The sequence below is a fragment of the Ursus arctos genome, unplaced genomic scaffold, assembly GCF_023065955.2.
Source record: "Ursus arctos isolate Adak ecotype North America unplaced genomic scaffold, UrsArc2.0 scaffold_17, whole genome shotgun sequence".
NCBI lineage: Eukaryota > Metazoa > Chordata > Mammalia > Carnivora > Ursidae > Ursus > Ursus arctos.
Genome location: NW_026622841.1, coordinates 35,864,694 through 35,878,976, shown reverse-complemented (window position 1 = coordinate 35,878,976; position 14,283 = coordinate 35,864,694). Strand labels below are relative to the sequence as shown.

General features: G+C 41.3%; 1 protein-coding gene across 2 annotated transcripts; it reads right to left on the bottom strand.

Moving 5' to 3' along the window:
• Positions 1 to 2,098: 2,098 nt before the first annotated feature.
• Positions 2,099 to 12,836, bottom strand: ZNF24 (zinc finger protein 24). 2 transcript variants are annotated; one of them, XM_048218614.2, is made up of 4 exons: positions 12,710 to 12,836; positions 10,305 to 10,807; positions 9,900 to 10,047; positions 2,099 to 7,591 (listed from the first exon to the last, which is right to left on the bottom strand). In XM_048218614.2, the coding sequence occupies exons 2-4, from the start codon at positions 10,722 to 10,724 to the stop codon at positions 7,053 to 7,055; spliced, it is 1,107 nt and encodes a 368-aa protein (XP_048074571.1). In that variant the 5' UTR covers positions 10,725 to 10,807; positions 12,710 to 12,836; the 3' UTR covers positions 2,099 to 7,052. The 2 variants fall into 2 exon arrangements, with proteins under 2 accessions (XP_048074571.1, XP_048074570.1); XM_048218613.2 differs by lacking the exon at positions 12,710 to 12,836 and adding an exon at positions 12,038 to 12,467.
• Positions 12,837 to 14,283: the final 1,447 nt, after the last annotated feature.

The window sequence follows — 14,283 nt, the reverse complement described above, 5'->3', positions numbered from 1 at the left end:
TAACAAGGCAGGACCCTTCCTACTATTCAAACCCAGGGTTTCTCAGCCTCAGCACCGTTGATATTTAGGGCTGGATAATTTGTTATGCACTGGAGGACATTTAGAAGCTTCTCTGGCCTCTACCCACTAGATGCCAGTAGAACCCATCTTCTCTGGTTTTAACAACCAAAAAAGTCTCCAGATGTTGCCAAATGTCCGTGGGGGGCAGTGGTAGTGGCAGGCAAAATTGCACTTGAGAACCAATGTTCTTGAAGCCCTGTGAATTATGAGGTTTTCTACTCAGGTACCCTTGGTGAGCTCCAGTGATTTTTCTCTCTAATCCTTTTGGATGGTTCTTTCCCCACCTCAGGTAGTTTCCCTATACACATGTGCTCTTCAGTACTCCACTGGAGGGGGGCCCTCTGCAGATCTCCAGTGTTCTCTGTCTAGTTCTCTCCTATCTGGTACATTGCCCTGCAAAAGCTAGCCACTGTGGCCTCCCAGGACCCCCTGCTCCATCTTAACTTAGGGAGCCTGCCAGGCTCTGCTTCCTTTCCTGTGCTGTGGCCTAGAAACTCTCCAGGTAGTAAACTGAGACCACCCAAATTTGCTTCACTTGTTTCCCATCTCTCAGGGATCCCCTTTGTTTAGGCAGGTCAGATCTGGTCATCTTGGCCCAAAGAATTTTGTAGTGTTCATGATTTAAAAACAAAACAAATTTGCATAATAATCAGAAAAATCCAGGAGATGAAAATCGATAATGCAAGCTGGAGAGTGTTGGGAACATGCCTTTGAGTAAGTGGGAGAGGACAGCTTAGAGCCAGTGGAGGATTCAGGCAGAAGCACAGATGATCCAAAGAGGAAAGAAGGCATTAACAAACCAAGATATGGACACTTTACTCTTGTCTTTTTTTCCCCTGTTGTAAATATCAGTATAATAGGTATAGATGGGGATAAGTATGAGAGAACACTTAAGTGTATAGAGAAAATTAAAACGTTAATGGGGTGTTACAAGGATTGTGGACTCATGGGTCACTTTTTGGGTGATTTTTATTTCTAAACTCTATTATTACCTTCACAAAGAAAATATGCAAAGAAACATTTTTAAGAATTTACATAGGGAGCTGGACACTTTGTTCTATTCTCAGCACCTAGTCATGCTACTTCTTGGCCCAAAAATGGTCTCCCATCTCATTCAAAGTAAAAGTCCTAGTCATACCACCGGCTAACCAGGTCTTCCATGATCTGGCCCCCCCTCCACCCTTACCCCATGTATTCCCTGGCTTCACCCACTACTTTACCTCATGTTTATTCTGCTTCAGTGGCTCTGCCTCCTTGCTGTTTCTTGAACAAATCAGGCATTGCGCCCACATCAAGTTCTTTTGCACTTGCTGTTCCCGCGCATGGAACATCTTTCCTCCAGAGTCTCATGGTTTGCTTTCTTATACTTAGTCCTAGCTTTCCTCAAATTTCACTTTTTTCCCATTTATTTTCTCCTTACCACTCATCATAGGACATACAATATGCTTTTCCTTTTCCTATTGCCGTGTAGTTTCCACACACAGAAGCAATAGATGTAAACCCTAACAACAAAGTTTGGGACGTTAGCAACTTCAAATCCACAGGTCTTGTAATAAAATTAGGCCCTCAGAAAACTGGTTTTGAGGAGAAGGGTTAAGATGATGGTCATGGGGAGGGGCTTCGAGGGTCACATACAGGGGGTGCTTGAGGGGAGTGCTCCAAGAGCAACGGTTGGATGGGGGTACACCATACACTTGGCAGTTTAAGCCCGTCTTGAGTCCCAGGTTAATGAATCTGTATGAAGGATGGAAGAGAAATGCCAAAGACTCAATTGTGTGAAAAGCTTCTTATCCACAGACGTTCCCAACACCAATGACAGTTATTGTTTGAATCTAAAATGTTATGTGTGTGGTGCAGACAGAATGGAGTAACACATGGCAGAAGTTGACAGAGGCCAAGTCACGGAAGGCCATGCTAATTTTATTAACCTATATAGTGCATAAAGTGTTAATTCTAGAGTTTAGAATTACAAAGCTTTTCTACAAATAAGAAAATACAAAGAACCTATGTTAATCAGGACAGAAACCCAATTCAGTTATTTTAAACAAGAAAGGGACTTTATTGGCTCACAAAACTTTAAAGTTCAGAGGTAGGGCAGGCTTTAGGCACAGCTGGATCCAGGGCCTCCAAAAAATGACATCAGAACTGAGTTCTCATTCCTTTCTGCTAGCCTCTGAGTTTCTCCTCAGACTCTCTCCACATGGTGTAAATTCAGGCTTACACAGTCCTTAGTTCGTGGGATCTCTGTAGAGCCTTCTTTCCAATAGTTGCAGCAGAAGTTCTGTTGAGAGCTCTCTTTAGCCTGGCTTGAGTTACATGCCCATTCTCTAATCACTGTGGCTAAGAAGCTGCAGGACTCAGGAAGGCCAGACCTGGTCATCTACTCATCTAAGCCACAGGGAATGGGTTCCCCACAATAAATAAGGATTCTGTTACCAGAGGATGGGGAAAGAGATGCTGAACAAAAACAAACAAAAAAACCCAACAACATAGATCCACACGAAACCCAACAGAAAAGCTATTATAGGTAAAGGACATGAACAAACAATCCATGATAAAAGTGGCCAATAAACATATGAAAATAACCTCAACCTCACCATTTATCAGGGAAAATACAAGATGATTTTTTTTTTTCTTTTTTGCCCATTAGATAAAAATCATCAAGTGCAGGTAAGGCTATGTGGGGCAATGAGCACTTTCCATACATAGGGTAAAAACAGAAAGTTATGAAGACCTTTGGAAAGGCTACGATGGGTCAATCGGAAAGCACATCCTTGGACCCAATCATCCACCTCCTACAACTCCATCCTAAAGAAATTCACACATGTGCACAGAAATATATGAAAAAGATGTTTACTTTGGCAGTGTAATAGCAAGAGAAAAAATAAGGGAATAGTTGAATGGGATTTTCATAGTATTGCATCCTAATCAACCATTAAAGAAATCTAAAGACCTCAGGATTTTTGAGACTAAAGGGAAAAAAAATAAGCAAGCTGAATAATACATATCTATTTTATTTATGTAAAAATAGCATTTATTAAGTGTAAGTATATTCATATGGAAATGTATGGAAAGGCAACGAGATGGATGTATGTCAAACTATGGACAGTGGAATGTGACTGGAAGTACTGGAGAAAAGGGTCTCTCTTTGCTCTTATACTGGTGTATTATTTAAGTTTTCTATAAAGAGATGGTAGTCATTTATACTTTCACAACTAAAAAAAAAAACAGGCAAACAGCTCACAATAGGAAATGCAAATGGCCAATAAACATAAAAAGATGTTCCTCCTTATTAATAAAAAGAAAGAAAGATTTTGTCTACCAGAGTGGTAAAGATATGTCAGGATTCAGGGCTGGTGGGAGTGGAGGCAAACAGGCACTCTACTGATGGAGTTGTAAATTCATACCACCTTTTTGGGGACAGTTCTCAAAATGTTAAATGTGCACATTCTCTGACCCAATAAATCTATTTCTTGCTATTTATCCTACAAGAAATATCCACACAGGCAGCAAAATAGAGGGGTAAGAATGGTAACTATACCTTTATCTAGAATAAAAAATTGGAAAGAACTTCTTTTCCATCGATAAGGGGTTAAATAAATTACAGTATATTCATGCAATGGAGTAGTACGCAGCCATAAAGAACGTCTAAATCAAGGGGGGGGCAAGTTTCAGTGTGCTACATGGAAAATGGGGATATGTACCTACCTCATATGGTTGCTGTGAGGATTAAGAGTTAATCCGTGGTAAAGCGCTTCCAACAGTGCCCGTGTGCAGCAACCACAGTGTCAACTAGTAACACATTTTGCTTAAATACGTATATGCCTAAGTCTGGAAGAATAGCAAACCAAGTAATTATTACTTCTGAGTAAGAGTGTGAAAAAGAATGTCCTTTTTCCATTTAACATTTCTGTACTGTAGAAAATTCAAATGAACGGGTTTAATAAGCTTTTAAATTGGTTAACCACAAAAAGCATAAAATCTATCAATCAAGGTTTAACAGCCATAACTCACTGCACTCTGAAAAAACAGATATCCCTGTTAAGTTCATAGAACTAGATTTGAGTTTTAGCTCTAATTGGCCACATGCAAGTCACACGATCTCTGAATCTTTCTTTCCTTGTCTACAAATCTAAGTGAGATAGGAACAGTGACTAACCCAATGCCTGGCGTGCAGATAATTTCAATACATACACCCCTCCCTTCAATTTACATAAATGTGATACACATATTGCTAAATTAAATTTTGAGAGTTTAACCTCCAAGAAAACCAGAAAATTTAGCAGTAATGAGCAAATGCTCAGAAGCTTTTGGGCAGTTATCAGTGGTCTGCATGCCATTAACAATGACTGTTCTTTTACTAACCAAACAGATGGCACTGCTTGGCAACTGACAGATCACCACTTCATCGGAGGTTGGGCAGCCCCCAGAACTGCCATGATTATCTGTGTGGGTATAAATTAATGTCTGGATAAATAATAACTCACTGAAGAGTTATCTTAATCAATTTGTCTAGTGGGGACTTAGCCTAACTGGAGATGGTCAGTACACAGACTACCATTTCTCTTCCCATATACCCTAATCCAGTCTTTTTGGGTCCAGCCCATTTTCCCCACAGAGCCTTGCCTTAGCCTCAGAATCCTTCCTAAACGACGCACAGGTATCAGAGCTGACAAGACAAATTCGTATTTGCCAAGTCTAACGCTTTTTCTAAGCTCGGACATTATACCAAACATCTTTGGCATTTATGACAAATGTACCACAGGGAAGCTTCTTTGTATACAGGAAAGATGTAAGATCTAAAAAAAGGGTGAAATTCTAGCTACTGAGAGGTTGCTCCCTTCTTACCTACTCTGATACAAGAATTCTGTCATCTCAGCAGAAGTATTAACAATATGCCACCTCAACACCTACTTGGAAAGAAGCCAGTTATAAATAAATAAATCAACTCAAGATCGTTTTATCTTAGAGCGGAGGAGTTTACAGCTTTATTGGACATTGACTTGTTTCCTCTCAGCCACAAAGAGAAAAAGACCCAAACAAAAGTCCCTACATTTTCTTGTATAACTTAAAATACATTATATCATTACTACATATTTATACTTCAATAAATCTTAATCTATAAAGCACATTTCTTATAATTAATTGTTATCAGAAAATCTATAAACAAGCTCCATCCTGCCTCACTTTTCCACCAGCTGGCCTTGCATTTATTACTATGCTTTTTAACAGGCTCATGCAAATCTCACCTTCCATTTTTAAATTTGATCCAAGCACCAGATGTAACCAAAATCTCTGGAACTATGAAATCTTTTTATTCACATGGGTCATTTTCCACACAATTAATGCCCACTATAAAAAAGCCTTTTCTCGTATTCTTTATTTTAACTTCCAGAGTTTTCCACTAAACAGTAAAACCACAGTACTTGGGATTCTCAGCCAAGGAGTATATAATCCTACTACTACAATGTATTACTTTTATACATTTTAAAAAATGTGTTAAGACTTAAAATTTAAAAAAAAAATAGTTCAATCAATTCTGACAGTTAATAAACTAGTTGTTAATAACCTATTGTTTATTTTTAAATAGAACAATCCATTCAACTTAACATGTAAGTACAACCTTGATGCTACTAGAGATTGATTAGTTTTTTTAAAAGACCCACGAACCTCCAAACTGTGATACGAGTATCTTGGACTCACCTCTTAAGATTGCTGGAGAGCTGGCTAGCTTTTGAGCTGAGTCTTCCTTTCCCCCAAACACAACACCCTGGTAAGAGAACTATGGCTCTGGGAATCTCAGAGGTGACCTCCCCCAGGACTGCTCAGACAGAGGGAAGAAGCTAACTCACAAGAAACAGCTTTAGACCAAATCCCCAATGATTTACAGTGGAAGAAATATCTACCTACCTATGGTAGGGTTACAGTACCTAGCACAGTGCCTTGTCGGTAGAAAATGTTTAATAATAAATGCATGGCTGTTTTGTTAGCCTGGTGTGCAACCCTTTTGTACCAAAAGAATAAAACAGCAAACCTGATACTTGTTGCCCACCTGTCATGGATTTTTATGTCCTTAACAAAAAGAAAGGCAAAATAATAAATTAGATCTTCAAGTCTCTTCTGTTTTCTAAAAGCCAAGACAGACCATTACCCTCATGTTTACATTTGCCCTTCAACACTGCCGTTCACTACAAATTCTTCCTAGTGTTAGAATGTCTACTCTCATAGTTTTACAAATGTTTACTGTTCACACTGTCCACTTTCTATCGTAACACAGAATAACATTATTCTCATTAGTGGGATGCCTTCAAATTAGACAGGATAAGCGGTTTGAGTTTCCCTGCAGGCAGATAATTACACTGAGATAAATTCTTGATATACTTCAATTCTTGGATCAAAGTATTTATCTTGCCCAAGCTAGGTGTCCCATTCACTTTTTGATGTTTTATCACCATCACTTCTTATCTGAGTTTTAAGGCTCATTTTACTTTGAGGCTTTTGGTCATCCTTTATCTTCTATTTTCTGAAATATATATTCAAATTAAGTAAAAGGAAGCAGAAGGGAAAATTTTTAAAAAATGGTTTTGGTTTCCAGATTTTATAATTCCTATGTTGCCTTTTAATGTAGAAGGGAATGTATCCTTGCAAAGAACATTTTAATGATCAACACAGAAATAATGTCTGTCTAAAAAGGAAACTTTTAAGGGACAAAGAATCAGGTAGTTATCTGGAAAAATAATAAGAATAGAAACATCACATGGAAGATTTAGGCATTAACACCTGAATTAAGTTTAAAATTTCAGTTTCTAGGCAGGTATGACATCGTTTCTTTCAAGATAAAATAATGGTGGGTGAAGATTTTCTACATTTCCCAGTGGATTTTCTAACAGTCTATATAGGGAAATAAAACTATTATGTATCATTTCATGTTTTTAATTTTGTCTTCATTTCTGAAGAAAAAGACCTGAGTGCTGATTTTTTTTTGTAATTTCTTAAACTTTCACAACATTCAGAAGTTTTTCTGCATTGTGTCTTCGCTGATGTCTAAAAAGATTTGAGCTTTGACTATAAGATTTCCCACACTGAACGCATTCATAAGGTTTCTCCCCAGTATGGATTCTCTGATGATTAATAAGCCCAGAATTCTGGCTAAAGGCTTTTCCACATTCAAGACATTTGTAAGGTTTTTCTCCAGTATGGACTCTCTGATGTTGCACAAGGATAGAACTTCTGCTGAATGCTTTCCCACATTCGACACATCCGTAAGGTTTCTCCCCACTGTGGATTCTTTGATGAAGAATGAGGGCTGAGCCCTGACTGAAGTGTTTTCCACATTCATCACATATATGTTGTTTCTTTCGAGAGGGATTTCTCTTTCTTTCAAATCTGCCCTTGGGGAAACAGGCTTCTCCGTACTTAAAAATCTGAGGAACACCTATACTGAGAGTGCCAGGAACTTCTTGAGATTCTACTGCTGAAGGGATCTCCTGCTTCGGAGCTAGTGCTCCATTTTCAGTCCTACCATCATCGTCTGAAATAAAGAAAAAATGTAAATATCACTCGTTTCCTAGTCTGGAAGGAAAGAGACCTGAAGAAAAATTTAGTAAAAGTGAACTCAAAGTAAATAGCTTGCATAAACAGCCCTCTGAACACTGGTGTTAAGGTTGCCTACTCCAAAAAAGAAAAAAAAAAACAAAACTGAAATGACTGATTATGAGGCGAAGGAAGGTAATGGCATGCTAACATAATGAGGAATTCAAAGGTTATATCTGAATAACAGTGGTAACATAAGCAAGCGGGCTACACAATACTAGTTAGAAAACAAAGGGCAGAATGATGGCAGATTCTAAGACTGTCAGACAAAGATGATGCAAGCTAGATCTGGATGAAACTTCGTAAGAAATATAAAATAAAATTGGCCATTAGGTAATCACTGTAATATGCTTTTGCTCTGAGGAAGGGAGAAATCACATCAAAATATAATGGTATAAATAACAAGCAATCTGTCAGAAAAATGACTGTTTCTGAAATGAGCAAGATCAGGCAGATCACGGCCAACACTACACTAAAAGCAGAACCCAAAAGATACCCTAATAAGAAACTGAAGATAAACTAGGAGTATTCTCTGTTAACATGACACATACATTCAATAGGCTCTTGGTAAATGAAAGCTTTCCTGTAAATGAAAGTTGCCCTCCTTGGTATCTGCCATGGTACTTAGAGGAGTTATTATTTCTAAGCCTCAATTAGAGGAGTCTAGTGAAACAAAAGCCTGAATTAATTACTAACATGCGGTACCATTACCCACCTGCAGCAAGCAGTATGAGCAAGTCTCATTTAAGACTTTCCTGAAACCTCGAGCCCTGAAGAGTACAGTTACTAGAGAATGAGCAGCAGCAATCAGAAAAGTGGTAAACAGTGAGCAAGTCTGTAATAAACGGTTACGAAAGGGATAATGTCAAGAGAGAAGACTAACAAGAGGCTGAAGGGTGCAGGGATCAGTGAGGCCTGGAGACACGAACAACAGAGAAGTGTTAAACTTATGTGGGGACAGATGGCACAGAAAGAAAGAAGCTCCCCAGTGTGGTAGAGACCACACCCCTGAAATGAGGCTATTTACAAATAAGGGAAAATTATTCTAAAATTCAGGCAGGAGAAATTTTCTACCCAAGACAATGTCACCTCCAATGACCAAGGATAGTGGTTCTCGAACTTCATTCCAGAGAAGAATGTCCCATGAAACATGTAAAACTACAGGCTCTCAGCAGACCTCAGCCCCACCCCACCACAGTAGTGGTTCCCTAGCACTGTCCCCTCAGATGGGGAAAAAACCCAATGAGACCCCATCTGTGGCACATACCAGCAGTATCTACAACCACCTCAAGGGGAGATTCCCAAAGCAGTGTCAAATATGAACAAGAACCCAGCAGGTTTAGCAATATACTGTATTGTAGCAAAGTATACTAAGCATATGGTGTCAATTGCCAATATGCTGGGAAAGTCTAGTTTAAACGACATTACAATCATGAGCTTTTTATTTTTCTGCATTTAAAACACATTTTAGCTGCAGAGCCTATTTTTGCATAAATACTTGGAAAATGTGAAGAGTTTTACCCAAATATCATTTCCACAATAGATGCTTCTTAGGAAAAAAAAGACTCTAGGTAGGATGTTGAAGAAAAAACAAAAATAACCAAAAATTTAGAAAGACTTCAGTGGTCAGCAACAAAAAGAATGGATTTGAAGAGGCTTCAGGTAAGCTTATTATGCCAAGAGAACTAGGCAGAAGACTGAACGGATATGAAACAGATGACAGAGAATACTGCAAGCAAAATAAGGGACCTAGGGGCGCCTGGTGGCTCAGCTGGTTAAGTGTCTGCCTTCGGCTCAGATCATGATCCCAGGGTCCTGGGATCAAGCCCCATGTCTGGCTCCATGCTCAGTGGGGAGCCTGCTTCTCCCTCTCCTCCCTGCTCTTGATCTCTTGTGGCGCTCTCTCAAATAAAATCCTTAAAAAAATAAATAATTAATAAGGGACCTAATCTACAAGTGGGTGCTGGCTCAAAGTAAGGCATATGCCAGCCGGAAATGGGTAGGTCTTCAAGAAGTAAAAGGGAAGAAAAGGCTGACGATGTTAACATCTAAGAATAAAGGACCTGAGATCTGCAAACCAACTGTTGTAAGTAAGAAAACAATCAAGATCCTACAGTGTGTCTATGTCTACAAAATCAGGTTAAGGTGATTATTCTCTAACCCCTAGTAGGAACAAGCAAACGGTTCTGGACGAAACGCCCACATTCTCTTGCACCTCTAGCCCACTTGGGAGTTTTGGTCCTCACCACAGTGCCTTAGGGAATGGAGCTCCCAGGATGCCCACTTGAGCTGGTTCTCCACAGCATCAAGCTCAGAATTTGGTAATCCCTGAGCTTCTTCTTGAGAAACTATCTCCTCTACCAGAACTTCCCGTTTTCGTCGACGGAGAGAAACCTGAAAAAAATTAAGTTGGGTTCGGGTGAGAAGGAATTTAATAAGATTCAGAACTAAAAACACACAAGAGAAACCGTAACAACACACACACCGCAGGGGCCTATATGACAAAGCACAGCTAGAAGGGAACAGTGTGTGTGTTGGGGGGGAGCAGAGTTAAACATATTTCTAATTTAGTTGAGCAGAATTGACTCAGCAGCTCTGTCTACTGCTATGCCAGTGCTTCTGACCCAGGACAGGGACCCGAGGAGACTCACCGGCTGTCCAGGGTCGTCGAGCTCACTCTCTAAATCCTCCAGCACTGTCACTGCCTCCTCTCCGTTCTCTGGATGATGCTCTCGAACCCAAGTCTGCAGTTCCTTGGGTAGGATGGCAACAAACTGCTCCAGCACTACCAGCTCCAAAATTTGTTCTTTTGTGTGTGTCTCTGGCCTGAGCCATAGACGGCAAAGTTCTCGAAGCTGGCTCACAGCTTCACGGGGTCCAGGTGAATCCTGGTATCCAAACTGCCTGAATCGCTGTCGGAAAACCTCTGGCTCAGGAAGATGGTTCCAGGGGATGCTTGATCCCTCTTCGCCATCAGGATCCTCCTCCAACTTCACTCTCAGAATTTTTTCCTCTTCATCTGGAGTTGGGATTATAAGTATTGAATCTTCTTCCACGGACTGTGCAGACATCCTGATTTGTAATACTTCAAGAAAAGTCAATCAAAGCAGGATACGGGCCTCAGGGAAATACCCTGTTTTCTTCACAGGCTCTCCTGAGGGACAAGAATTAAAACAAACAAACATAAATAACCAAATATCCTAAGAATTTGAACATATACTGATAAAACGAAGTAAAAGATACTTGTTTTTTACTGGATTAAAAATTCCAATCAATAACCTACAGCAGAAGTTGGCAAACTACAGCTCACAGCCAAATTTGGCTTGCTGCCCATTTTTGTACAATGCTTGTACTAAGAATAGTTTCCATTTTTACATGGTTGCAAAAAAAATCACGAGAATACTTCATGACATGTGAAAATGGTAAGAAATTAAAATGTCTTAGTCCATAAATAATTTTATTTGTTCACAGTTCACGCTACAATGGCAGAATTAAGCCATTTCAATAGACACAATATGGTCTGAAAAACCTAATATTTACTATCTGGCCCTTTAGAAAAAAGTTGGCCAATATATGACCTACTAAGTCAACAAACCTTATTTCAATAATCAAAAAGGTCCAAGTAAGAACCTCTCCAACTCAGTATTTTCTAAATGCATTTGACCCTGGAATACATAATTTACAACTCAGGACTGGTGTTCCCTGACCCAGATAGGTCAACTCAAAACCAGGGACTGCTTTTCTGCTACCTGTTTTAAAATTTTTTTAACAATATGCTTTTTAGGAGTTATGTTTTTTAGAAGTTAAGAAAGATCTTTTAAATGTTTAAGAACTCCATGGACTTAAAATATATGTGAAAAAATATCCACTTGCTCAGTAACAGATGAATACTGAAAAAAACCTAACCACTAGGTACCATGCAATGCAAATACTATTCAGTCACCCACCACACGGCAACTACGTTTCAATTATAATGACCAGCATTAATCACGGTAAATTCAATGAAGAAAAGGCACTATTATAACACCTTAACTTCTTGCAGCGGCCCAGAACCATCAACTCACACTGGATGACTCAGTTTTCCCAGCTACTACCTTCAGGGAAACCTTGTGCTATTTCTGATCCTTTCCTTATATTTGCACAGTCATGCCCATGCCATTGTTTACAACACATACTAGGAAGGAGCCACGCAGCTACTCAGTTTATCTACTTAGGGCCCAGAATCTGAAAACCAAAGATTTCACAAAACTTCCTGTAACCCTAACAAGACTAGTTATCAGAAGAAACCTATCAGACAAGTAATGCAAACAGGTTTAATTACTCTGTAGTGTGGTGGCCTTTTAAATAGGGTTTAGCCAACAGATTTGCTATTCCAAGACCCTACCTTATCAAAGGCTCAATCATTCTATAGAAAAATCTTTCTTTAATGTTCTCTTACGGCAGCCTGCTCGTCGGCCGTCAAGAAGGTGCAAGGAGGGCGTGCAGTCGCTACAGTGTTTGGGCGGGGAGCCGCATCCCAGCTGATCTCGCCTCACTCGCGTGGAGTTCCCTTGCAAACCCTGCCCCCGCCCCGGTATCCTACAGCCCCTCTTCCCCGCACTGCCGCCGCCGGCTTTCAGACGGCCAAGGCCACATTGCCCCAACAGCGTCGGTGCTACGGCACTTCCGCCCGCGTCCGGCGTAACTACAAGCCCCGGCAGCCCCCGCGCAAGGCCCGCCCTCTCCCACCTCCGCCCAAAACGAGTCCCAGAACCCTCCGCGAGACGCCAGGCCTCGAAATAGAACAAAACCGGCCGATGGGGGAGGGGGAAAGGCGAGGGTCGCGGGGGACACAAGGGATGGAGGACTCTCCGATGGTGCTGAAAGCCCGATCTGGCCTTCCTTCCACCCCTATCCGCCCCCCAACTGCTGGACGCGGAGACAGCGGCCTGTCCTCCGCGCCTCCCGGGAAGCCAAGGAAGGTCCCCACAAGCTTCTTCGCTGACTCCTGCCAAAAGGTCTGCAGCCTCTTAGCCCAGGGTCCCCCTCACGCCCTTCCCCCCATTCTCGCGCAAACCTCCAACTCAGGATCCGCAGCAAGCTTCCCTGTCCAAAGCAGACGCAGAAACGCCGCTCACAAGCCGTTTCCCAGAAGCCCCCGGCGCGGACTGCTTCCGGTCTGCGGGTCCCAGGAGGCGGGGAGAGGCGAAGCCCCGCGTTGCTATGGAGATCCGCTCCGGGCGGGGGAGGGGCGGTGCGACGACAATGACCGCTTTGAGGCTGCGCTTGGCCTCGCTCCTCTCTCCTTGTGTAGCCCAGAATTCTGCGTTCCGCTTAAGAGACAGGGAAAGGAAAGAGAATTCTGCCATTAAGATAGTCTTTACGGTTTCACAAGCCATCTCACAGGCATTATTATCTCATACGAAGCCCACAGCAACCCTCTGAAAGAAGTAATAAAAGCGAGTATTTATGAGTGCTTACTACATTGTACCAGCCACCTGTATTGTCATTTTCACAACAGCTCTGTGATGGCAAGAACTTTTATTATCCCCATTTCACAGCTGAGATAGACAACTGAGGCACGGGTAAATAACTTGCCTGGAGCTCATAACTAGTACGGGGGAGACAAGATTTGAAACCAAAGCATGACTCCAACCTCTGACTCCCACACATGTTACACAGCTTTATTTTGACCAAATTATCTTTTAGGGAAGCCAGATGAGATTCTTAAGAGCTTTGGCAGTGATCTCAGTGAATTTGCAGAGTGCATGGTCGTCTTTGGACTTCAGGTTTGACATTTTATTCCACAAAACAGCTATTGAAGTTATCATTTGGAAAGGTAAATCGGCCCACTGCATTCCCCTATTTAAAGGCCTTCAAAGGATCCCCACCGCCTTAAGTATGATACAAAAACTCCTGTCGTCTGTTGCCTGCCTCCCCACTCTGACCTCAGCTCTTAGGCTTATTGTGACCCTGGATTCTTAGCTTCACTGGAAGTCTCTCCACCCTTCATAGCAGAGTAGAGTGATCTCACTTATTCATTTCCCTGTTCTTTGCTTTTCTCTTTTCTTTCTTTCTTTCTTTTTCTTTTTTTTTTTTTTTTTGGTCTGTAAGTCCCATAAGGTCAAGGATCTTGTTTGTCTTGTACACCACAGTATCCCCACCTAGTCCTAGAATGCTGACTGCCTGGTACATAGAGAACTCAATAAATATTTGTTAAATAAATGAATGAATGTGAGCTTGTCACACTGCCCCTTTTTGCTAGGTCACATGTCAGGCATCAGAAACCGCACAAAAGAGCCCTGTTATTTAAGGTCTATGTTAGAAGTGCAGGTTCAGCCTTCCAGAAGCATTTCAAGATCCTCAGGCTTCAGCGTTTTGCTTCATTCAGGGCCTCATAAAGTGCCCTCAGCCTCTGCTGGATTCGTGAATGAGAGAGCTAATGAGCAAGCTGCTGATGGTATAGCACTAATTTACCATCTGACTGGAATTTGTCTCCCCAGAACCCCTGCTAACTCTGGTGCCTCTTCTCTCTTTCCTCATTTAGGAGGTTTCAAAATCCAGCCATTTCACTCACCTACTTGGCTACTGCCGCCAAGCTGCTTGGCTGCTTTTCCCAACTTTTCCCTCTTTTGTGACCCGAAAGGCTAG

Bases quoted from the DNA above. Each gene is read 5' to 3' on its own strand.
- ZNF24 (XM_048218614.2), bottom strand. From the start codon at position 10,724: ATGTCTGCACAGTCCGTGGAAGAAGATTCAATACTTATAATCCCAACT. The intron at 10,048-10,304 runs GTGAGTCTCCTC...AATTTTTTTCAG, and splicing joins TCGACGACCCTGGACAGCCG to GTTTCTCTCCGTCGACGAAA. The intron at 7,592-9,899 runs GTGAGGACCAAA...TCTTTATTTCAG, and splicing joins CCATTCCCTAAGGCACTGTG to ACGATGATGGTAGGACTGAA.